This window comes from Panthera pardus, unplaced genomic scaffold, assembly GCF_024362965.1.
Source record: "Panthera pardus isolate Hobbes unplaced genomic scaffold, ASM2436296v1 HiC_scaffold_11, whole genome shotgun sequence".
In the NCBI taxonomy this organism is placed as follows: domain Eukaryota; kingdom Metazoa; phylum Chordata; class Mammalia; order Carnivora; family Felidae; genus Panthera; species Panthera pardus.
In genome coordinates this window covers 2,855,433-2,879,877 of record NW_026526666.1, presented here as the reverse complement: position 1 = coordinate 2,879,877, position 24,445 = coordinate 2,855,433, and the positions used below count along the sequence as shown (strand labels likewise).

At 45.2% G+C, this 24,445-nt stretch overlaps 1 protein-coding gene and 2 non-coding genes across 6 annotated transcripts; 2 read left to right on the top strand and 1 right to left on the bottom strand.

The window, feature by feature from the left end:
• Positions 1 to 901: 901 nt before the first annotated feature.
• On the top strand, positions 902 to 9,896 carry LOC109257077 (uncharacterized). Of its 4 annotated transcripts, XR_008417727.1 has the most exons (4): positions 3,979 to 4,093; positions 5,404 to 5,533; positions 7,822 to 7,956; positions 9,284 to 9,896. XR_008417727.1 is itself a non-coding variant. In XM_053890256.1 (3 exons), the coding sequence occupies exons 2-3, from the start codon at positions 5,429 to 5,431 to the stop codon at positions 6,110 to 6,112; spliced, it is 576 nt and encodes a 191-aa protein (XP_053746231.1). In that variant the 5' UTR covers positions 902 to 1,186; positions 5,404 to 5,428; the 3' UTR covers positions 6,113 to 6,192. The 4 variants fall into 4 exon arrangements, 2 of the variants coding, with proteins under 2 accessions (XP_053746231.1, XP_053746229.1); XM_053890256.1 differs by lacking the exons at positions 3,979 to 4,093; positions 7,822 to 7,956; positions 9,284 to 9,896 and adding exons at positions 902 to 1,186; positions 5,642 to 6,192; XR_008417725.1 differs by lacking the exon at positions 9,284 to 9,896 and having other exon boundaries at positions 7,822 to 8,358.
• On the top strand, positions 6,098 to 6,170 carry TRNAV-CAC (transfer RNA valine (anticodon CAC)). Its single transcript has one exon. It is a non-coding gene; the product is annotated as a tRNA-Val (tRNA).
• Positions 9,897 to 19,621: 9,725 nt separating the features above from the next.
• On the bottom strand, positions 19,622 to 19,695 carry TRNAN-GUU (transfer RNA asparagine (anticodon GUU)). Its single transcript has one exon. It is a non-coding gene; the product is annotated as a tRNA-Asn (tRNA).
• Positions 19,696 to 24,445: the final 4,750 nt, after the last annotated feature.

Genomic DNA, 24,445 nt, shown 5'->3' with positions numbered 1-24,445 from the left:
CCGTAGGCATCCGTGTGCGGGTTTCTGTCTGGGCATAACTTCAACTTCTCTGGCTAACAGGGAGCCCGAACGCTGGCTGCTATATTAAGAACATTTTTGGTTTTGTGAGAAATTGCCAGACTGCCTTCCACGGTGGCTGTACCATTTTGCGTTCTCACCAAGCAGTAAGTGAGAGCTCCTGTTGTTCCCCCATCTTCGCCAGCCTTTGGTGTTGATGTGCCTCAGTTCTTTTTCATGGGGAGTAGGAGGCCAAGCATGGTGTCCCGTCCCCAGGGAGTGCCTGGATTTGGGCATTGCTCTATCAATAATGTTGTGATCAGTGGATCCTCATCATCATTGTCCTCTGCGTTTGTTTGACAGAGGCATTTCTTCCACAGTATGTGTGATACTTATTTAACCTCTTCCATATTGCTTTTGAAATTAAGTTGGTTTTATGGTTTTATGATTACGAATTCCTGTACACATATTTTTGGCCACTTGTGCAGGTATTTCTACAGCGTACAGAACTGGAAGTGCAATGACTGTAGTATAGTGTTCATATGCTGCTACTTTGGGGAAGTCCTGCAAACTTGCCTTCCACGGGAGCAGTACCAAATCACAGTCCAGTTTATTTCCCAACCTATCAATGTGCCGTTCTTCATTACCTTGCCCACACTGCAATCTTCCTGAACCCCTTACACATAAGACTTTTTTCTTTCAAGGCCCTGAAATCTCGCTCAGCATTAGATTCATTTTAGTCCACCTCGTCCGTCCCTAGCACCAGCAGCTCCTGTGTGTGTACTGATGTCGCCGCTTCCCCTGAGCTGTGATCATCGAGAGGGGGACTGTCGGGTTTTCCCTTGGCTGGTAACGAAGAACCATTCCACGTCCTGGTTGGTTGGCCGGCCAGGGTTTTCCTGCACTGATCACCCAGCCCCAGCGTGGCTCTGGGCTCCTCTGAAGGCTGCCTGTGCCCATGCCTCAAGGGAAGGCTTGTGGAGGGAGGCTCCTGGGCTCCGCTCATCACCTCCCTCATTGACTGTCACAACACTACTATCTCCTTTTATATTCTAGTTACATCCTGCCTGTGGCTATTCCTAGTGGTGTTTCCGTTACGACGCTGATATACAATTGAGTCTAAAAAGAAATTTACTAAGTAGAAGCTGTAAATCAAAGTATGGAAACTCTTCGGTAATCGGTGATAAAGGTACATGGCTGTGGCCAACTATGAAAGTGCTGTGTTCCTTAATGAGCTTTGAGAAGCATGATTTTTGTCTCATTTTTATGCGATCTCCTCTGTCCCCCTTGTCACTGCAGGTGCACTCCCTCTTGCCCTGAGGCATTAAGTAGGTGAGAGGGCCTCAGCTGTCTGCTCCACACTTTGAACATAAAAGGCACACTTGACGGGATTTGTTTTCTTTTGTTTTTGTTTTTGTTCTTGTTTGTTTTGGGGAGCCTCTCTAGGGAACTTCCTTGTTCAGACCATTAAAAAGAATCAAGATTTAGTAAATACTTCCGTTGGGAGATGTGATTGCATCATCCCGGGAGCCATGGAGTCTGTTTCTGGGGAGGACTAAATCGTTTTGTTCTTTCTCTTCTTCATTCCGTCCATTAGTTGCCAGTGTTAAGTAGGCCTTACTTTTAACCTTTTCTTTCTTTTCAACATCAGGGAGGCTGAGCCAGGAGGGGACGGCAAATCTTGGTGAAGGCTTCTCAGTGTGCGCTGGCAGGCTGGCCAAACGCGAGGGCTCTGGAGGCAAACTGCCTGGCCCTGAGTGCTGGCCCTCCCCGTCACAGGGCTGGGTCCCTTGGAAAGTCAGACCAGCCTTTCAGTGCCTGAGTGTCCTCACCTGCAAGCAGGGGTGCTGATAACCTACACTGTCTCGGGGTTGTTATAGGGACTAGATAGGTTATGCTCGGTACAGCACCGGGGAACTGCTTGCTGCTCACACGGTGACGCTCGCTCGGAGAAAACTGCCAGTATCATTGTAACTAAGACTTCCGTTTTCACTTCTAACTGCACCACTGCTGACTTTCAGCATTCCCCAGAATAAATGAGGAGTGTTAAATGGTTCACTTGGGCTCCCTCTGTATCAGTGATCAGCACCTGGAAAACTGGTCGCTTGATAATTTCCATGGTGAGTTAACTGACAGGACAGTGCAGCAGGGAACTGGATCCAACTTGATCAAATTCTCGGACCTTGGACAGGCGTGATGAGTGTTCAGCTCCAGGTAGACAATCTTTTGCCCGTGCTTCTAGCAAGAGCTTTTGATATCCAGTCAGACTTACCCGGGGGGTACTAAAAGAAAACTTCAGCTATGCACCAGTGACCCCCCCCCCCACCTTATTTTAAGAAAAAAAGGAGGAAGAAAATGTGATTTATCTGGAAATTGTAGATTTCACCTTTCAGTGATGATGGAGTATTTGTAGCAGAACAGCATTCGCCCTGAAAAGAAATGAATGAAGTTTGAATGGAAGGAATTCTGCTTGAAGATTTGGAGAACTATCAATGCAGATAGGACCCACCAGTCCTTCAGCTCAAGGGGAGAGATGAGAGAAGAGAAACTCAATGGAATGAGACTAATTTTCTGCGTTATCCCCTCAGGGCATTTGCCAGTTCTTGGCAGGAACCGGAGACTGAGAAACTGGAGAGAGGGAAGCTACTAAGAGTCAGAGAAAACAACATGTTAAGTGATCTCATAGGTCTGGACAGAGAAGTTGGGGGGCCGGGGGGTGGCGGGGGTGGGGGGGAAGAGGAAGGGCATATGGAACTGTCCAAGGATTCAGACTTGAGCAGCCAAGATCCTGGAATGGGTTAAGCGAGCTGGGTGCTTGGTACAGAAGTTCCCCACAATACATTTGCAAATTAAGCTATGTGCATCAAAGGGGCTTGGAAGGCCAGCAGAGTGTGGCTGAAAGAGAGTGGAATTTGCAGCACTACCGTGGTGCTTAGGGGATAAAAACTGAAGCTCAGGATTCATGGAAGAGGAGGGGCCCAAGGAAACATACCAAGGTCGCAGGTAGGAGCCCTGGACGTCTGCAGCACAGCAGTGTGAGCAAACTAGCTGTAGATTGAGGCTTTCCCTGAGGGCGAACCAGCTGCAAATCAGCTTCGTCAAGGATTAGAGGTGATGCGCCCCTCTGCTGCCTGCTGGGGGAGAAGGTGAAAGATCTTCAGAGAAACAACATCTCCAGCCTGGCTGTCCTTCACACCACGGGTTCATCATTCAATCACAATATTCTAGGATTGTAAAGGAAGAGAAGCAAGAGAAAGAAGGCAAACCGTAGAAATTGCCTCTTGATATCTTGAGTTCTCAGATAAGAACTCAAAGCGGTAGGTTTTAGGAGAGCCTGGCTGGCTCAGTGGGTAGAGCACGTGACTCTTGATCTCTCTGGGTTGTGAGTTTGAGCCCCACGTTGGGTGTACAGGTCACTTGAATAAAATTTCTTTAAATTACTTAAAAATCAGGGGCACTTGCGTAGCTCGATCGGTTAAGCATCTGCCTTGATTTTGGCTCAGGCTCAGGTCATGATCTTAAGGTTGGTGAGATCTATGGGGCAGAACCTGCTTGGGATTCTCTCCCTCTTCCTCTTCCTCTGCCCCGAGCTTGTTCTGTCTCGCTCTCTCTCTCTCAAAATAAATAAATTGAAACTTGAAAAAATATATTACTTAAAAGTTAAAAAAAAAGATGAAGTGGTATATGATTCAGCTGTTCAGAAAATAGATGACAAGATAAAATATTGCATCAGAGAAATAGAATCTAGTTTTAAAATCTCATGAAAATTAAATATATGTAATAGTTGGCATTTTAAAAAAGTCAGCAGGTCAGTTTAACTGCAGCTTGGACTCAATGGTAGAGAGAGTATTAACCTCGAAATTTGTAAGTGGAAAGAAACTCTCCAGACTGAAGCATACAGAGCCAAAAGGAAGAAATATTAAGAGCGTAACAAAGATAATGAGCCATGTCATGAAGTCCTAACACGTGTGTAATTAAAGTCTCAGGGGTTGGAGGACCAGAAAGTGGGGCAGAAACTATATCATGGAGAATCAAAGAAAAATCATCATGGTCTCTCCAACCACATGTGCAAGAAGTTCGGTGCACTGCAAGCCAGGTAAGGACAAGAAGGTCACACCCCTAAACTGCTGAACAACCAAGGGCAGCTGAAAACAATCACAGCAGCACCCAGATTGGGGTGTGGGGAGGAGGGGACACTCCTATGACATCGTCCAAAGATTGGGAGCTGAAATCTCAGCAAAAACATGAAAAAGAAGACCTCAATGAAGGTCTCAGTATGAGAGGACCCTCAGTATGAAGGACCTCAGTATGATTTCCAGCCACCACGTGCTGCCCCCGACCCAGTATCTTTCAAGGGTGAGTGAAGTGAAGACCTTTCCACATAAGCTAACGAAAAAGAAATGCAAAGTGCGAAAGGTAACTCTTCAGGCAGAAGTAACTGCACAGGCCACAGGGGAACTGTGCAAAAGGAAGGAAGGAAGGAAGGAAGGGCAATGAATAGGTAAAATACGTGGCTAAGTCAAATAAATAGGACTCTCTGAGCAATGGTAAGAATGCCTATGTTTTTAAAATGTATGTTGAGTGGTGCCTGGGTGGCTCAGTTGGTCAAGCATCCCACTTTGGCTCTGGTCATGATGTCATAGTTCACGAGTTTGAGCCCACGTTGGGCTCTGCCTGGGGCCTGCTTCGGATTCTGTGTTTCCGTCTCTCTCTGCCCCTCCCCTGCTCACGCACTGTCACTGTCTCTGTCAAAAATAAAATAGATAAAATGTATTTTGAAATAAAATTAATGCCAATAACTCAAAAATGAGGAGGGTAAGTGGAGTTAAGATATTCCAAGTATACAGTGCAATAATGTGATAAACGTGTAAATGCTTGTACTAACAGCCAGACTAATATATGCAACATAGCCATCAACCCAGGAAGTTTCCCGGCAAATTATTTCAAAGGGGGCACCACTCTTCTCTCCTGGAAATGGAATCACCCAGGAGTATCAGATAGCTACATATAACTATGCGAGGGGCTTATCCGTGTTACCGCCTAAACCATAGTTTGGATGTTTTTACTACAGAGTACTTAATCCATTCTAAACATATACAAGGGTTTGTGTATCACCTCTGTTGATGGGCATTTGGGTTGTATCCGGTTTTGCCTGGTATGAATGATGTGGCACGAACGTTGGTGTAGAGGCCTCTTTGGATGTTGGCATTCATTTTTCTGGGGGAGTGAATAGCAATATTCCTAGGTAACGGGGCAGGTCAGGTTTTTCACTGTATGAGAAACTGCCAAATATTAGGAAAGTCGTTGTGCTAAATTACAGTGCAATCAAGATCACGCAGTAATACCGTACACACTCCAATGCGGGAGGGAGAGAGGAAACAGCTTTAAAAATACCTATTTTTCCAGGCTTTTCGTCTTCACTTTGTTCCCAATGCTGAAGGCCCCCCTGAAGGTGGCTGTGGTCACACCGAGTCTCACCACCAGCCTATTCGGGAGACTCCAAGGCAGCCCACCCAAGAATCACTCAAAACGCCAGGTAGGAAGAGACCTTCCCTCCCCAGTCGCGGCTCTGCCACTCTTCCGCTCGGTGCCACTCAACTCGGTTTCTGGCTCTTCCTATTCATCCTTCTGGTCCGTGACCTAGATTTCACTGGAGCTTGTTGGCCGCGGGCCTCCTGTCAGTGGCTTTAAAGCAGCGCAGGCAGGAGCCCGAGGGACCCCCTTCGCCCAGAGGACACGAAAGAGACGCCGCTCTGCCGGGGGGGGGGCCGCGGGGCAGCGCAGAGCCAACGGGCTGGCGGAGGAAGAGCGCGCACCCGACGTCTGCCCCGGGGCCCCTCGTCCTGGAGGCGGACACCCTGAGTTCGGTGCGGTTCCCGAGGCCAGGCTGCTGAGGGCGCCAGGATCCCGTCCTCGGGGGCGGGGGGCGGGGCGGCGCGGGGTCCTTTGCCGGGGCCGCTTCGGGGGCGCGGGCTCCTCGCTCGCAGGGGCGCGGCTGTTTCCATGGCCTTGGGTGGTTCAGGCGAAGTCGGCGGGCCCGATAGTTGTGGCCGAAATGCCGCTTTTGGGGGTTAGATCCGGAGGCCCGGCTGCGTGCCTCGTTTCCGTAGTGTAGTGGTTATCACGTTCGCCTCACACGCGAAAGGTCCCCGGTTCGAAACCGGGCGGAAACAGCTTCCTTTTACCCCCCCCCCCCCCCCCATCTATTGTCCTTTAAAACGCAAAAAGAACCACGGCCGGAGTCCCACCGCCACCTGAAAGCCTTCTCAGCACTCGACCACCAGGCCTGGCCTCTGTGTGTCTGCTCCCAGTCACCTTGGAGAGCGGGCCACACCCAGTTAGTCACTCCAACAAGGGCACGCAGGATGAGGCCCACTGCAGGTTACCTTTACTTCCACGCATCCGCTGACCTGCTCATCTGGCGCCTCCGTCTGCCCGACGGGCTCACAGCGACCGTGGCTCTGAAAAGCAACACGTTCTTCCCTGGGCGGCACACTTGCGCAACAGGTGTATTTATTTGCCTGACTAAGGCAAAGAACACAAACCAGCTGCACCTGGGACCCGGGCCAAAGACACGTAGGTGAGGAGTTTCAGGCTCCACCTAATGAGCCCATGGGGACACCAAAGGAGCCCGTCCCCGTGCCGTCATCAGGACAGCTCTGGAGCTACTTCGGAAGTCGCCAAGTAGAGGGACTCCGCCCCTCCCCCCGCTGAGAGCGGAGTCCTCACCTTACCCATCAGGAAAGTAGGATCAGAAAGAGAGCACGGCCTTGGCTCTGCAACACACACGGCTCCAGCTGGACTAGAGTGTGGCACAGGCCAGTCACCTTGTGGTCAGGGCCCAAGGGGTCGCTGAGGCTGGAAGAGGTGGTGAGCAGCAGGGCAAGGGCTGGGAGCCTTGTGCGGCTGCATTCAGACCCGCGCCGCTGGGAATCGCCTCCGCTTGTGCTCTGTCCGCCTGGGAAATGTCACCTTGACTTTCAGGGTTTTCATCTGCAGGGGCCGAAGCAGGGATCCTGTGTGGGTGGATTCCCCGGGATCGGATCGGTGGGATGGGATTTGGATTTTTCACCGCTACTGCTCAGGTTCGATTCCAATCCAGGAGACTTTGTGGCGCTGTCTCCATACTTAGGATTTGCCTTTTCACCCCCCAAAGTCTGGTGTGCACCCAGGGACGCTTGCAGAAGTGGCTGTGCACTGAGCCCCTAAAATATGGGAGGTCAGGATTCAGTGTCCTTGTAATGGCCAGGCTGGGAGAGGAGAGCTGGGGTGAGAAGCCAGGCCAGCGGCTCCCCTCTATTCACCTCAGAAACCCAAGGTCTCACTTCAAGCGTTTTCCTTTAAAGAGAACCTGGGACTTGACTTCATCCCGTCTTTCAACCAAACAGACTGGGGCTTAACAGCAGTGGCAGGACTGAAGGTTTTCAGGGTTAGAGCAGGAAGCCAGGCTGACTGTCTGGTTTCCATAGTGAAGTGGTTATCACGTTCGCCTCACATGGGAAAATTCCGTGGTTCGAAACAAGGCGGAAACAGCTTCCTTTTCTTCAATGTTAATCCTCCTAACAGAAGGAAAAAAGGCAAGGGATTGGGAAATTGGGAAGGACTAGCTGTACCTGTGATTCTCAGGAACCATGAGAAAAAGTACAATTACTACTCACTCACCACTACCTATGAGCCAGTACTCATTTGTCTTCTCATAAGCAGGTTGAGGAGGAGGCCAGGGTGTTACCTTGTTCCCCTCACCCCCGGAAACACAGCAATACCCCATTCAGGTTGGACTTTATATCAGGAAATCCCTTAAAATTCCCTTTGTTTATCTTCTAGCGCCTGAATCTTCTCCATAGGCTCACACTGGATAAAAAGATTGTGTATCTCAAGTATTGCCTAAGGGTACGGCTCAATTTCCCTTGACTCCATAGCAAAATCACAGAAGAAGGTTATTTCCTTGACAAAGCCAAGGTAAAGATATCTAAATCTGTACCTGGATCTCAAGCCAAGGATTTCCAGAGTCAATATTTCCATATGCATACCAATTAAAAGTATATATTTTTGTATGTTACCGAACTAAGGAACCCAACACTCACTCAAAGATACTATATGTGTTTTTCAACAACACAACCTTATTTACATATGCAAAGAGAAAGTGTGATGAAAAGACTTTCAGTAAATCCCTGAGAGTGTAAGCCACTGGAGGTGGACAAGGGAAAGGGTGTGGGGAAGCAGAAACTAACTGAAAGACAAGTATGAAAGAACCTTGCTTAGAGCACCCATGTTAATTTTTTCCTGAACTAAGGTACAGAATGCCTAGTCTTATGTACCCAGGACCCAGAAATATATTGGGAAATATATCAGGAAAATGGAGTTTTCTTAAATGCTATAGGAAAACAGAAAATTGTATCTATGTAAACCAGTCTAGTGAAAAACATAAGGAAAAAAATTTTTTTAATACATGATATAGAAATGAAACCAACTGGGTCAGGAATCCCCAACATAAGACTACACACTGCTAATTATAATGGATTCAAGTCTTCTCAGGTTGTTATAAAAGTAAATTTCAGTTACAATAGGATATTAGAAAAGGGCTAAATATTAAGAGCAGTACAAACCTGTACCAAGCTGAGCACGAAAGAACTAAATATGATTCTTAGACAAAGGCAGAGGGCAAAAAAGTATTACATTGAGTAGAGTTGTATTAAAAAACAAAATTTGAAGGTCTAATTGGCTTTAAGTAATTCATGAATCGGGCAATATCCCAGCTAACAAGTAGAGGGGAGCTTTGCAAGGTTTTTATAGGAAAGAATGGGACAACACGGTATTAAGCAAAAGAAAAGAAAGGATGTTTCAGACTGGGTCATCTTTCCTTAGGGGGAGTAGCTAGGATTCCAATTAGGTGGATTACTTCATCTTCCTTTAGGGAAAGGAGAGGGCCCAGGTGACAGATTAACTCATTGGTGCTGACCAGAAAGTTCCAGATTTATTGGCCTAAAATTCTAAAGTTTTTTTAATGTTTATTTACTCGAGAGAGAGGAAGGGAGAATGAGTGGGGGGTGGGGGCAGAGAGAGAGAGGGAGACACAGAATCCAAAGCAGGCTCCAGGCTCTGAGCCCTCAGCAGGGCTCAGACTCACAGACCAACTCACAAACCATGAGATCATGACCAACTGAGCCACTCAGGTGCCCCTATTGGCTTCAAATTCTACTCTCGGAGAGGCAGAAACTGCAATTAAGTCTTGGTTGTCCTGGGGACAAGTGACACTATCTTGGGCCTGTGTTTTTCTTTTTAACAGGTGTAATTGTCTTAGGTCTATCCATAATGTAGTCAGACTGCTTTGCACCGAACTGGCTTCCCTTCATGGCCAAAGGTATGATAAAGGAAAGAAATCTCGAAGTGAAGTTTCACTATTTGCTCTTTGTCTCTAAAACAAAGGAGATTAAAAGAGGAATCATTCAATATTTGGTCTTTTCCAGAGACTCACAAGAGACATCGAAATAGAAAGTACAAGTATTGTTACAGGCAGCTGGTTAGGTTCCAAGAGGATGTCTGGAGGCAAACAATGAAGAGATCAGAGCCAGACCAGAGGTCAGGAGAGTCATAGGCCCTTCCTGGCAGCACTCTAAAACAAAGCCACAAAAAGCTATATCCAACCAGACAGGCCCAAGATAGCTGATGAAGTAGGTTGGAAACCCCTGGCAAAATAAAGAAAAAAAGATGAGAACTCCTGCTTCCAAGCTATCCCCACCCCAGGTAATGAACATTCTACCCCCTCATTCACAACTGTCAATAAAAGATAGAAACCTAAACCCCACCTTCTCTGAACTTCTCTCTCCCCACCTCCCTCTCCCTCCTGCTTCCCTGCTCTCTATCCCAAGAGTAATAGACTTTACTACTTGTGTCCCTACTCTGCTGTGTTGCACGTCTATCTCATGACAAGACCAAGAACCTTTGCCAACCTGTTTGGGACGGGCCAGGTCGGAGCCTCAGGGTCTCCCTGGGTCACCTGGCAAGAGTATCACGCAGATTTTCTTTAGCAACTTGGGCACATTCCTGAATGTTCAGCCTCCTGAATTGTCGCTGGGTCCTGAACATCTTTTTGGAAGAACTGGTGACCATAAGTCTACGCTAGCGGATATCCTAGAGGATCAACAACTGGGTTTGCAATCCAGTCCCTGGGCCAGGCTTCCGGTATAGGATAGAAGGCCCCAATTGATAGAATTTTTATGTTCAGGCTCCTTGACTTCCAGAAGCTGTTGGAAGCAGACTAAAGCAGACTTTAGCAATCCTATTGTGAAACTTGTGATGGATAAAAGGGCTGAATTTTGGTTGCACATCCCCATGGCTCTTAGCCCAGTAAGTAGTGATTCACTTCTACCTAGGGATTATTCCCTGCAGTCATTCATTCAGCCTGTTTTCATCCTATTCTTCTATCCTTCCCTTGAGTGGGCATTACTCTCAAGTAATTTATTCCTAGTGTCCCTTTTTTTCCACATAGAGATCTTATGATTTCTTTGATTTCTCCACCTCTGCATGTTCATAAGTCTGGCTAACGTTAGAAACTCACACCAAAGACAAGTCACACAGCTGGACACAACCCCATCTACTTTCACAGGATCCCAGGATCCAATTTTGAGGTCTACAGCTGGTGGTTACCTTGGTGTGGGAGCTCTTGTGGGGCAGGCAGGTTTAGAGGTGGAACAGAAGGATTGAATAAACACAACTATCATTCCTTTCCAGGGAAGCAATTTCCTAAAGAAGTTTTTGTCTTATTTTTAATTTTTTAAAAATGTTTTTTAATTTATTTTTGAGAGAGAGAGAGAGTGAGCAGGGGAGGGGAAGAGAGAGACACAGAATCTGAAGCAGCCTCCAGGCTCTGAGCTGTCAGCACAGGGCCAGCGCAGGGCTCAAACTTGTAAACTGTGAGATCATACCTGAGCAGAAGTCAGCTGCTTAACAGTCTGAGCCACCCAGGCACCCCAGAAGCTTTTGTCTTTTGCCAAGTCTAAGTGATTTCATGTTGCAACCCTTGTTGGGTAAGAATTCCCAGATGTATGTTGGAATATCTAAACTGGTTCCTTTACTTACTTTCTGATTCTTGTCCCACTGAGATTTGAACTTTGCTTCTGAATTTCTAGTCCAGAGCTTTGATCCCTGGACCTTAAGATAATGTTGGGAGGAGATGGCTCATAAGACTTTTGGAGAAACAAAAATTAGCTATCATAGAAAAACATGCAGTATGGACTTACTCTGTGAACCAGGTATGGTTATAATGTCCAGTGAATTTTCTTAATCTTAGAGTGCCAAAAATTCTTCCCCTTACATCTGTTTCTAAAATTCAGAGTCTTACCAATGTATCATATGCTTCTTGACTTCTCCTCCAATTGACGGAATCACAGGGAGAGCTAAACTATGCCTTTGGAGTAGAAATCCAATATAAAATGATGTAACTTCCAACTAGGTCCCTTTGATTATTGGGTTTGACAAAGAAGTTCCACTGGCTCTCATGTTCAGTATGTGAACCATGCCTAATGGTTTCAACAGGGGTTGGATGGGGGATAAAGAAGAGGCTGATAACTATGGAATGATACTTTAGGGGGGGCAGAGATGAAATTTTATTTCTACTCTTTCCCTCTCTTGTCTGTATATTTCCCACCTATTATCTCTTATTCTTAGCCCTAAAGAGCCATTCAGGACTGTTTTTATCTTATTTCCAAGCAAAATTTTATTTATGCTGATTTTATTCTCTATCCTTCCTAACTGTTCTGCTAGGATCTGTCTACTTTGTAGACTGCTTCTCCTGTCTGTCCTGCTAAATTCCTTTTCCTGTGTGTCTCAGAGAAAGAGACAGAGAATTATTCTCTTATTCATTTATCCATTCTTTAAAGCTAGGTCTTGAGGATATATTAGGTACTTACACACACACTTGGCTTTCTAGGAACTTCCAATATTTTGGAAAATAAGGACAAGTAGACAGTTATTTCATTGGGGAATTCTTAATGTCAAAATGTAAATAAATACATCAGAGGGCATCTAAGTCAGTTTAGAGGGTCAGAAAAATCTTTCAAAGGAAATGACTTCTGGGATGAGATTTGAAAAATGAGAATGAATCAGAACAATGAAGAGGAGGCAGGGAGAGACGGTTCCCCATAGAGGGAAGCACGTGCCTAGAAGTGTGAGAGTGACCAACACGTGGAGATCTGAGAACTGGCAAGAGACTAAGATGATGAGCATTTCGGGATATAGATCATAAGGTATCAGCCATTTTAGAGAAGGAATACAGGGACACTAAATGGAGTTGGGCTGCAGGTATGTAGATTTAGGGTGTAGAAGGGTCACTCAGAATGCAATGTGGCAAAATATTGGAGTCAACTAGACTGGCTGGAGGGAGGCCAACTGTATACTGGTTGTATCAAGGGAGGTTAAAGTGCAGGATACCAGGTGTTGGCCAAACATACAGGTACTTTCCTAACCACCAGATAGAATGTCTGATGTGAGTGAATGAGCTCTCCTCACAAGACATTTGAGCAGAAACTACATGATGTGTCAGTAGTCGAAAAGACTCTTGCAGAGGCCCTGGGCGGCTCAGTCGGTTAAGTGTCTAACTTCTGCTCAGGTCATGATCTTGTGGTTTATGAGTTCAGGCCCCGTGTCTAGCTCTGTGCTGACAGCCTGCTTGGGATTCTGTGTCTCCCTCTATTTGCCCCTCCCGCACTCACACTGTGTCTCTGTCTCTCTCAAAATAAATAATCATTAAAAAATATATATATGTATATATAAAGATTCTTGCACCAGTTGCCTCTTTCAATCATTTCAACTCTAAGATCCTTTTTTCCTGTGCTTGACAATTTCTTCACCAAATAGGTTTGTTAGTTTACGAGGATTTTACACTCACCTTAACCTGAATTATCATAAGATCTTATCAAGTGTCCTGAATTACTGAGGAAAAATGATTAGTTAACTGTGCCTTGCGGAAATCTGGAGGGCACACCAGGCCAAGACATGTGCTTGTGTAGAGGGTACCTGGTCCAGGATTGGGGTCAGGAAGGGGCCAGCCTGACTCTAGGGAAGGATTTGTATAAGAGAGTTCTGGGAATTAATATTGGATAAGAAAGAGAAGTCACAAGTTAGAAGAACTACAAAGGCAGGGCGAGGAGTTTCGAGTTTGTATAGCAGATGGTGGAGAGTAAGTTTTCATAAACAGAGTGGGGACATGATGAAAATAGAACTTTTGGGTAATAAGATAAGACATTTGATAGTGTGGAGATGCTAGAATCAGAGAAAGTAATTAGGAGAGTGCAGACATGAATGATGAGACTGATATAAGGGACTATCTGGATGACTAAGTGTAAAAGATGCATGAAAGACATTTTATTTTATTCTATTTTTTTAATTTACATCCAAGTTAGCTAGCATATAGAGCAACAATGATTTCTTTTTTTAAAATTTTTTAAAATGTTTTATTTATTTTTTGAGAGAGAGAGAGACAGAGTGTGAGTGGGGGAGGGGCAGAGAGAGAGAGAGGGAGACACAGAATGTGAAGCAGGCCCCAGGCTCTGAGCTGTCAGCACAGAGCCTGACATGGGGCTCGAACCCACAAGCTGTGAGATCATGACCTGAGCCGAAGTCAGACGCTTAACTGACTGAGCCACCAAGGCGCCCCAACAATGATTTCAAGAGTAGATTCCTTAGTACCTCTTACCCACTTAGCCCATCCCCCCTCCCACAACCCCTCCAGCAACCCTGTTTGTTTTCCATATTTAAGAATCTCTTATGTCCCCCTCCCTGTTTTTATATTATTTTTGTTTCCCTTCCCTTACGTTCATCTGTTTTCTTTCTTAAAGTCCTCATATAAGTGAAGTCATATGATTTTTGCCTTTCTCTGACTGACTAATTTCATTTAGCAACATACCCTCTAGTTCCATCCTTGTAGTTGCACATGGCAAGATTTCATTCTTTTTGATTGCCAAGTAATACTCCATTGTATATGTATATACCACATCTTCTTTATCCATTCATCCATCAATGGACATTTGGGCTCTTTCCGTACTTTGGCTGCTATAAACATGGGGGTGCGCGTGTCCCTTTGAAACAGCACACCTGTATCCCTTGGATAAATGCCTAGTAGTGCAATTGCCGGGTTGTAGGGTAGTTCTATTTTTAGTTTTTTGAGGAACCTCCATACTGTTTTCCAGAGTGGGTGCACCAGCTTGCAGTCCCAGGATGAAAGACATTTTGAAGAAAAACTTAAACATTGGTGAGAATGAGGATGCATAGAGGGAGGAGAGAGAGGAGCCCCATGTTTACCTCCTGAGCTGACGAGGCTATTTGAAGACTTCAGTTGGCCACTGTGTGAGAATATACATTCATTTCACAGTAAGAATATAAATATGTTTGATTATGGGGTACTGCCCCAGACCCCACTAGAGGGGTATATGATGTAAGGACTATGTGCTGTATTACTCCTTAAAGAACCACAGAATTCTGGTTCTGAACACTTCTGACCCCTACTTTGCTGATAAAGGAATTGGACCTCTACTACGTTACTTAGTGCTATTAGTATCCACGGTATGGAAATCGATGTATGTTTATGTTGGTGAATGCGTGAAGGGTGGCCAAAAATTACACACAACAAGAAGTTTGAAAGGTTTCAGAACTCTGACAAATTCACACAATTAGGTGTTTGGTCTACAGTTGTCCAACCCCCTAGCTCATGGTATCTAGAGCCTTGAGGCCCTGCTTCCTCCTCCCCTTTCATTTTATTCCTATGGGGAAAGATCAACAACTCTCTCTCCCAACCCCTCCTATCTTTGTAGAACCTTCTCTTTAGGTTAGAGTACTAGAGATAATAGTAGCTGAATAATCGGTGTAATTTTGCCTGTCAATCTAAAGTGGTCTAGATTCAAGTGGGTGATTTTCATCACAGGAAAACTCTATGTTTTACCAATACACCGCTAATGGAGTGCTTTGTAGAGATTTTAAAGAAATCTCATACTTAAACTGAATTTTTTTGTTGGGAATTATATTGTGGACCAATTCTGAAACTCTTTTGAATTTACTATAAGACAACAAATGAGCAAATATGCTGATACTGTGGGAATCAGTGTTCTCACTGTGAGAGAAGCAAAAATATGTCATGGGAAAGGAAGAAAGAACTGTGTGGTAATGGTTTGGAATCAGAGATATCTGTAGGGTCTCTTGTCTTTATTGCTGAGAGGCATTGACACCACAGTATCAGTGAGAACAGCTGCCATTCAGATCTTGGGTTCTAAAAATCATTGGGGCGCCTGGGTGCCTCAATCGGTTGAACGTCTGACTTCGGCCCAGGTCATGATCCTGCACTTTGTGGGTTCATGCCCCACGTCGGGCTCTGTGCTGACAGCTGGGAGCCTGGAGCCTGCTTCGGAGTCTGTGTCTCCCTCTCTCTCTGTCCCTCCCCTGCTTGCCCTCTGTCTCTCTGTCTCCCAAAAATAAATAAACGTTTAAAAAAATGTAAAAAACAATAAAAAAAATAAAAAATAAAAATAAAAATCGTTACCCCTGTAATGACCCAGGGATTTTGAGAAATGGCTGATTTTAGGTCTGGCTGCAGAAAGAATGAAATCCTAGAAAATTTAGTTGTGTTATAAATCAGTAAAATACCCAAGATTAATGTGGACATGTCAATGGCACATAGATAGGTAACTGCCTTGGGGGAAGTCATATTGGCCACATTTGTCATCTGTCACCTAGCAGAGATGGATCTCTGTCAAATAACAAACACGTTTATCATAAGAAGTTCATTTCACGATATGAAAACCCAAACCATGGGCACCTGGCTGGCTCAGTTTGTAAATCAAGTGACTCTTAATCTCAGGGTTGTGAGTTCAAGCCCCACACTGGGCATGGAGCCTACTTAAAACAAAAAACAAAAAAACAAAATAAAAAACCCAAACCATCCACACTGATGTTACTGATGGAAGGGAACATCAACCATGTACAAATAAGATAGTTAGGTAGACAGATAAATAGACATTAAATCCAAGGACCTGAATGAGTGTGTAAAAGCCAAAACTTTCATTTTTACTGATGAGATTCAACAGAAGGACCAATGGAATATGGGCTGAAAGATCCTTGTCTACACAGATGCATTGTCAGGTACCAAATTCTATTGGCTCTGATGAGTTGTATAAATGGGATAATTTTTGCAGAAACAACCAAACACTGACAAGGAAAAATGTGGAGTTAGTCGCCCACATGCTAATTCACCCTTCTACAGGAGGGGAAACAGTTATTAGATTGTTTGCATCCAAATAAAGGCAAAAATACAATTTATAAAGAAAGGGGAGGAGGATCATATGTCTGGGAACAGTCAGTTTTTTGTCCTACTGGATAAACTGCTTGGCAGGAAATTATCAGAGAGGTTACTCTAGTCACTCTTCTCTGCATGCAGTTTATTGGAAGACTTTCTAAATATCTTGGAAGTTTAGCTGCTGAACATATGCAACAGTGTATCTCTGGATAACGTCCACATGTCTTTCTGTTGTACCTCTCTTAGTTAAGTCAGGAAGGCACCACTCCCCTTCTATACAATCAGGTATATAGAAAGTTTGTTGTGCAGGCAAAAGTATGAAGAAAAAGGCCCTCTCACTGAGTTTGAAAAATATATCAGAACATAAATCGGTGCAACTCTTACTAAAGTCAAACTAAGAAAATATAGAGAAGCCTTTGGCTTCTAGCAGAGGGGAAGTAACAGAAACCAGATTTAGCCTCATTTGAAAATAAAAGAAACAACAAGAACAGATAATATACATGAAATTATGGTTTTCAAGATCCTGGAGATCAGGCAACAAAGAATAGCAACCCCCAAGAGATGGGAAAGAAAGAGGTGAGACCTATGGTTGTCCCAGCTTACACTGTCAGGTGCAAAATCGTTTCCAGATGTGGTACAGGAAGGGATCGGAGGCAGACAAAGAGACTGTATTGAGGAGATGAAGCTGAGGTCTGAGGAGAAACAGCCAGAGTTCATAGGACACAATACCAGTGAGGAGACAGCTGGGCAGAGAGAGAAGCCAGGAATTCCATCTCCAGGACTCTGTGGATCATGAGCTCAGTCCCTGATCAGTGAGCTCATGCTTGTGAAGAAACTATCTGAGGTCATGGGAAGAAACATATGAAAAGATTATGGAACAGGGCCTGGCATTCCCATAGGGCAGGAAAGAGTGCCTGTTCCCACTAGGTAGACTGGAACTATGCATAATTTGTTCTGCTTCAGTAGTAAGAAATAATCAGTCCTAGAATGAACACTGTTCCTGAACCACCTAAAAAATCCTAAAAGCAAGATCCAACAGGATCAGTTTATAAGTCACTTAACTATACCCCAGAATAACAATCAAGAATATGTATAGAAACACCAAAATAGCCAGTACCCAAGAAGGTAAACTTTGACAATGTCTGGGATCCAATCAAACAATGCCAGGCATGTAAAAACGTGACCCGTAAAGAGAATAATCAGTCAATTGAAACTGAACCAGAATTTACACGATGTTAAAATGATCAGAGACGACTTTAGGACAGTTATTATTACTTATATATGTCCAAAGAGTTAAGTAGAAATGTGGAACATATACAAATGGCCAGAATGAAACCTTAGAGATAGAAACTAAATAAATCTACACCTGAAATAATAAATTCACCAAATGGAATTATCAGACTAGACACTGCAGAAAAAAAGATTAGGAACATAAAGGTATGAACATTTGAAGATATGCAAAATGAAACTCAGAGTAAAAACAAATTTTTTTAATTTTTTTTAACGTTTATTTATTTTTGAGACAGAGAGAGACAGAGCATGAACGGGGGAGGGTGAGAAAGAGGAAGACACAGAATCTGAAACAGGCTCCAGGCTCTGAGCTGTCAGCACACAGCCCGACGCGGGGCTCAAACTCACGGACTGTGAGATCATGACCTGAGCCGAAGTCAGCCACTCAACCAACTGAGCCACCCAGGCACCCCAGAAACAAATTTTTTTTTAATGAACATAGCATCAATGAATAGTAGGGCAACTTTAAAAGTCCTAAAACATGAATAATGGGAGTTCCTGAAAAGATCCAGGGAGTCAAATGAACCCTGAGCACAAGAAACATGAAGAAAACCACATAAAACCACATCATAATTAAATTGCTCAAATCCACTGAAAAAGATTAAATCTCCAAAGCAGCCAGAAGAAAAAGACATGGTCCATACGGAAACAAAAATAAAGGTCAGAGCTCTTATCAGAACCAGCGTGAGTGAGAATGTAGAAAACATCTTTAAGGTTTATATTTTTGAGTCAGAGAATGAGTGGAGAGGGGGCAGAGAGAGGGCGACACAGAATCCAAAGCAGGCTCCAGGCTCCGAGCTGTCAGCACAGAGCTCTTGGGGCTCAAATCCAAAAGCAGTGAGATCATAACCTGAGCCCAAGTCAGATGCTTAATGGACTGAGCCACCCAGGTGCCCCCAGAAAACATCTTTAAAGGACTAGGGTTTCCCCCTAATGGAATGTGGAATTCTATGCCTGTCCGCCCTCAAGTTCTTTCAAAAATGAAGGTGAATAATGACATTTATAGACATAAAAATGCTAAAAGACTACATCACCAGGAGGACTCCTCCAGGAAGAAGGACATTGATACCACATGGAAATCTGGAGTACCGAAGGGATGAAGGACAACAGAAATTATATCTGTATGGGAAATTTTATAAGATTTGTTATTATTTAAATCTGTTTAAAAACATGACAGTTTAAGGGACCGCTGGGTGGCTCAGTCAGTTAAGGGCTTGACTTCAGCTCAGGACATGATCTCACTGCCTGTGAATTTGAGACCTGCCTCTGACAGCTCAGAGCCTGGTGCCTGCTTCAGATTCTTTGTCTCCCTCTCTCTCTGCCCCTCCCCTGCTCACACTCTCTTTCTCTCTCTCTCAAAAATAAACATTAAAAGAATTAAAAAAAAAACAACATGACAGTTTCAGCAAAAGTATAACAATGGATTGTGGATTTTATAACATATGTAAAGTAAAAAGCATGGCAAAAATAGCATAAAGGTGGGTAGGGGAGAAATGGGAAGAGGCATGGGATCAACTGGAGGGAGACTGGTAAATTACACATGTATATGCTATGAAGCCCAAAGCAGTCGCTGAAATAACAAAAAAAGATTTATAACAAGACCACAAAGGAGAGAAAATGGAATCATGTAAAAACTGTGGTAGAGTAATTGCTTTTCCAGGACTCTATGGAAATACCTGTACAAGCGGTCAAAGATATGTCGACAGAAATGAAGACTACAGCATTATTTGTAATGTTAAAAATACAGAACCAAATTAATTTCAAAAGCACACAGAGTGTTAAACACTAGTACAAACGATAGAAGAAACTTCTATGGAAAGTGAGGCAGAGGACAGCTCTGCTTGTTCTTGCTTTTTCATACATATGCTTTAAATAGCTCTTCCCAGGATCTGGGATGACCTTCGCATAAAGGATCTAGACGGTGCAATAAAGGATCCCGAGGTGCACAGGACCCCGAAGTGCACCAGACGTAGAATGGTAATATAAGTGACGTCTTCTCCTTCTTAAAGGGAAGGAGATCACAGGACAAAGGCTTTTCAAGCCCAAACATTACGTCCCTGGGTGGGCTCGAACCACCAACCTTTCGGTTAACAGCCGAACGCGCTAACCGATTGCGCCACAGAGACCCGCTCAAGTCTGACTTTTCATCCCAATAAAGAATGAGCATGCACTCCACGCGGGGAGAACCACCCACCTCGGCAGGACCACTGTGCAGGTTCCAAAGCCTCGAAAACCCGGGAGGACGAGTCGACGGGGCTAGTTACTCGCGTTTGAAACCCTTGCCTTGGGCGATTCCGAAGGCAGAAGGGCAGCCAGCCGGACTGTTCGTTGCTGTGGCGGGAACCAGAAAATTAAAGGGAAGGTTATGGGGGGCGGGACCAGGAGGAGGTGGGAAGGAGATCAGGGGAAAACACGAAACGTGGAAAGGAGAAGTATGGATGAGACGGAAGAGACCTGCCCGGACGGGAGATGGGAAAATTGTTTTGTGGAACAGAATGGGGAGGGAGAAACGGAGAAGAGCGTGAAAGAGGACAGCACGAACATCTGTAGGTGTCCAAGAATAAAAGGGCAAAGGAAGTGTGAATATGTTTACGTAAGAACAAACTGTAAGTATCTGGCAGTGGCGGCCCGCAGGCCTGTGGTGCATGGTCACTGTGCAGTGGTTAGGGCGTTTGTGGCTGCAAGTTCAAACCCGGTAACGGCAAAGTAGTGTCTGACCCATCTTTTTGGGTTGCTCGTCATCCCAGCGCCAGAGTTAGCAGCAGTTGGAGCACAGCATACTTGGGTGCAGAGTACAGGGCTGACCCCACAGAGCCACGCGGCCACAAGAGGAGTAAATGCCACGGTGCACGAACTGGCAGGCCGCCAGCCAAAGCGAAACTTTGGGAGTTTCCTCGTCTCACTACCCAGCAGAAAACATCCCAAAGGTGAAATACCGCCTTCAGGGAGGCTTGCCTGTAGCCTCCACTAACGAAATAGTGCGGTCATAGCCTTTTTTTCTGGTAAAGATATTTCAAATATCTGTGTGTGTGTGTGGCGGAGGGGGTGGGGAGGGGCTTACACTAAACGAGAACGAGTTTTCGAGTTTAATAAAATGCCAACAAGCGGTCCTGGTCTACCTCAGCTTGTCTTCATCTGCCATTCATTACTAGTTTTTATGGGAATAGTAAATTACTGAACTATAGTTCACATAGAGTAAAAATCACAAATCTTTAGTGTACACTTTGTTGAATGTGGGCAAATGAAATCATCACCCAAATCAAGTTACGAAAAATTGCCATGATCCCAAAAGTGTACACTGATCCCCTTTCCAGGCAATTCAGACCCTATCTCACTTAGTTAATTATCACTTGGAGGTCTATTTCCTATAGGTTACAATTGCTTGTTCTTGAAATTCAAACAAATAAATGCGTATTTTTTTGCATTTGTCTTTTTTTCATGCAACATTATGTTCATTAAATATGTCCATACTGTTATGTACGTCACTTCTTGATTTGGATATTATTGGAGTAACTTTGGTGTTATTTAGTATTAATTAGTGCTATTGATGAATATTCTTAGTGTTTTGATGCATAGTCTGTGCCGGACTTTCTGTGTACTTGTACACTCATAGAAGCACTGCAGTTGCTGGGTCATGGAGTTTAACTTTATTAGAAATCACTGGGGCTCCTGGGTGGCTCAGTCAGTTAAGCCTCTGATTTTGGGTCAGGTCATGATCTCATGGTTTGCAAGTTCCAGCCTTAGGTCAGGCTCTGTGCTGAGACAGCTCAGCCTGCCTCAGATTCTGTGTCTCTCTCTGCCCTTGCCCCACTCATACTCTGTATCTCTCTCTCTCTCTCCAAAATAAAAAATTAAAAAAAAAAGAGATTGCCAATAGTCCTCTAGAATGATTTTGAACCAGCAACTACAGTTGCAATCGCTCTACATTCTTATCAGCATTTGGTGTATTAATTATTTTAAATACAGCCATGCTGGAGGGTGTAGAATGTTATATCTCCTTATATTTTAATTGTATTTCCCAAAGGAGTAAAAATATCCGGAATATTTCTGATAACTTTTGGTCATTAAGATATCTTACTTTCTGAGGAAAGACTATTCAAATATTTTACCTATTTTTATTTGGTTTAGTTTTTTACCACTGATTTATAAAAATAATTGAGACATTTTATTTATTTGTTTGTTTATTTATAGGGACAGAAGGGGAGGGGCAGAGAGGGAAAGAATCCCAAGCAGGCTCTGAGCTGAGAGTCCTATGTGGGATTTGATCTCATGAAGCATGAGATCGCGACCCAAGCTGAAATCTAGAATTTGAAAGGCTTAACAGACTGAGCCACCCAGGCACCCCTGAGACATTTTAAAGTAATAATATGGCTAATATATTTTCTCAATTTGTGACTTGACTTTCATATGGTGATTTCTCATGAGTATAAGTGTTTAATTTGGGTGAAATTTTTTTAGCTTTATTTTTTGTTTATATTTATGCCTTTTTATGTTCTATAAGAAATCTTTGTACCAAATATTGTGAATATATTCTCCCAAATTCTCTATGAGCTCTAGAATTTTAGTCACAATTTAAAAATCTGTGATATGTTCTTCTCAAAATCAAAATAGTCTTAGGAGCTATCAATGACAAGGAATAAAAAATACTTCTAAAATGCTCTTAAGAGAATCTATTAGGGACTTGGGATGATGGTGTTAGCAATACTCCATGTTCACAGGAAGATTCAGAAATTATCCTTCAAACCTGTCAAGTGCTGAGTGAAAATGACTCTTTTGGAAATCTCTACAACGCAGTTTGCCCCTGGTTGCAAGAGCTGTTTACTGGATCTAGTGAAAGTCGGCATAGATAACCTGCACAGGTATTTTCTGAATTACAGTCTTCCCAAGGCTATCTCCAGTGAGTGATTCTCCCATAATATTTGGCTTCCTTTAGATGGCATTCTATTCTATTTTTTTATTAAATAGTTTTTTTTTGAGAGAGAGAGACAGGGTGCCAGCAGGGGAGAGGCAGAGAGAGTGGGAATTCCAAGCAGGTTGCAGGCTCTGAGCTGTCAGTGCAGAGCCCTACCCTGGGTTCGAACTCCGGAACTGTGAGATCATTACCTGAGCAGAAGTCAGACGCCCAACCGATTGAGCCACCCAAGCACCCTGATTTTATATATTTTAGATGGCATTTAAAAAAGCCCCGAGAGCCTATCATGCGCGCGCGCGCGCGCACGCACGCACGCACACACACTTACACTTGTCATATTTGAACACTTACCTCCTTCACACATTCCCCTTCCTCACTCCTCCTGGGCAGGGACCTGACCCACAATCTATCCAGCACCAATTGCAGAAGGTCCCGGGGTGGATCCAACATCCCCCAGGATTGACAACTCTACCAATTCCGTATCTCTCCTACTCCAGACCTTAACGACAAGCATTTGCAGCTACCGCACGCCCACGTCATAAGGTGCCCTTGCGCGCCAGGTTCAAGGCTCTAAGCCCCAGGAGCCCAAGGCCTCTTTGATGCTGATGTCTGTGCGGGAACACCGAGGTTGGGTGGGTCAGGCGCGATTCTCCCTCCTGGCGTCGCTTTCAGCCCTGCTTGTGAAATCGGGTCTGCACCTTCGTCTTCCTGGATCTCCTCTTTCACGACGGAAGTGCATGCTTGTAACTGCTTCTTGCACCACACCCCCTGTCTGTCCAAAAGGTGCCAGAGCTACACCTGCTCTTTCCCTGCAGCCCGCCCTGTCTGCGGGAGCTCCGGCGCCAGGATCTGGCCCAGCGAGCTCAGCACCAGGCTGGGAGCTCCTCGCAGGCCAGCAGGACAAAGTCCACACGGCGTCCGCTGGTGGGAAAGCACGCGGGACGTCACCGGAGGGCCTCCGCTCCAGCGCCACATTTCCTTTGGAATCAAGTCGGAAGGAGGCACCCCTTCCAGGAGCAAGGAGGCCAGAAACCTGTCTTCGCAGGAAGGCTCCCGGGGCCAGCGCGCCCTTTGTCTTCCTGCCCCGGCTGGCCATGGTTCCTCGCCTCTCACCCGGCTTCTCCTTCCCGCTGCTTCTCTCCCACTCCCGCTGTGTCCTTGGGGACAGGAAGCCGCCCTCTCCCTCCTCCCCGTCCTCTCCCCGCCGTCTCCCGCCGCCCCCCCCCCCATCCCCACCCCTACCCGCACCCCCAAACCCGCGGAAAGGACCCGTCGCCTCTCCCATGCTTGCGGAGCAACCTTTTGTAACAACGGGAGGAGAGAGGAACTGCGGTCGGAGGCAACCGGTTCCCGCGCTGGTTCTCACGGCCCAGCCCGTCGAGGGGCCCGGCTCGAGCCCGTAATCCTTGCTTCTCCTTGAGCTGCCAGAGCCTGCGGCGCCCGGAGCTGGCCAAGTCAGCGTCTCTCCCACCGCACCCCAGGGAAGAGCAGGAATATCCTGTGCGGGTCGCTCTTACCCAGAAGAGACACCTTGGCAAGCGGTCCAACAGAAGCCCGGACTCTGCGCCCCGGGCCACTTCTCGGCGTCGCTTCCGTCGGCACGTGCAGCTCTCGCGGGGCCTTGGAGAGCGGAGGAATGATGGAGAAGGACGCACTCTCCAGTGGCAATAAAAAATCCCACTTTCCCCCAACATGCCTCACCGTCCTCCCCACTCCTCCATTCTAGCACCTCCAGGAAAGAAGAATGGTGGTCTTGTTTTTCTTGCAGATTTGTTTTTGTCCATGACTCCCTTTCCTTTAACGGACATGTATTCACATATCCACAAATTACTAGTAGAATGACATTTTTACCAGCCTTTCCCCAAGTACGGTATATTGAAATTACTTAAGCATCTGTCATTGGTCTTTAGTTTTACGCTGGTATACTTATCATTACACCATTATCATTAACACCAGAATGAAAG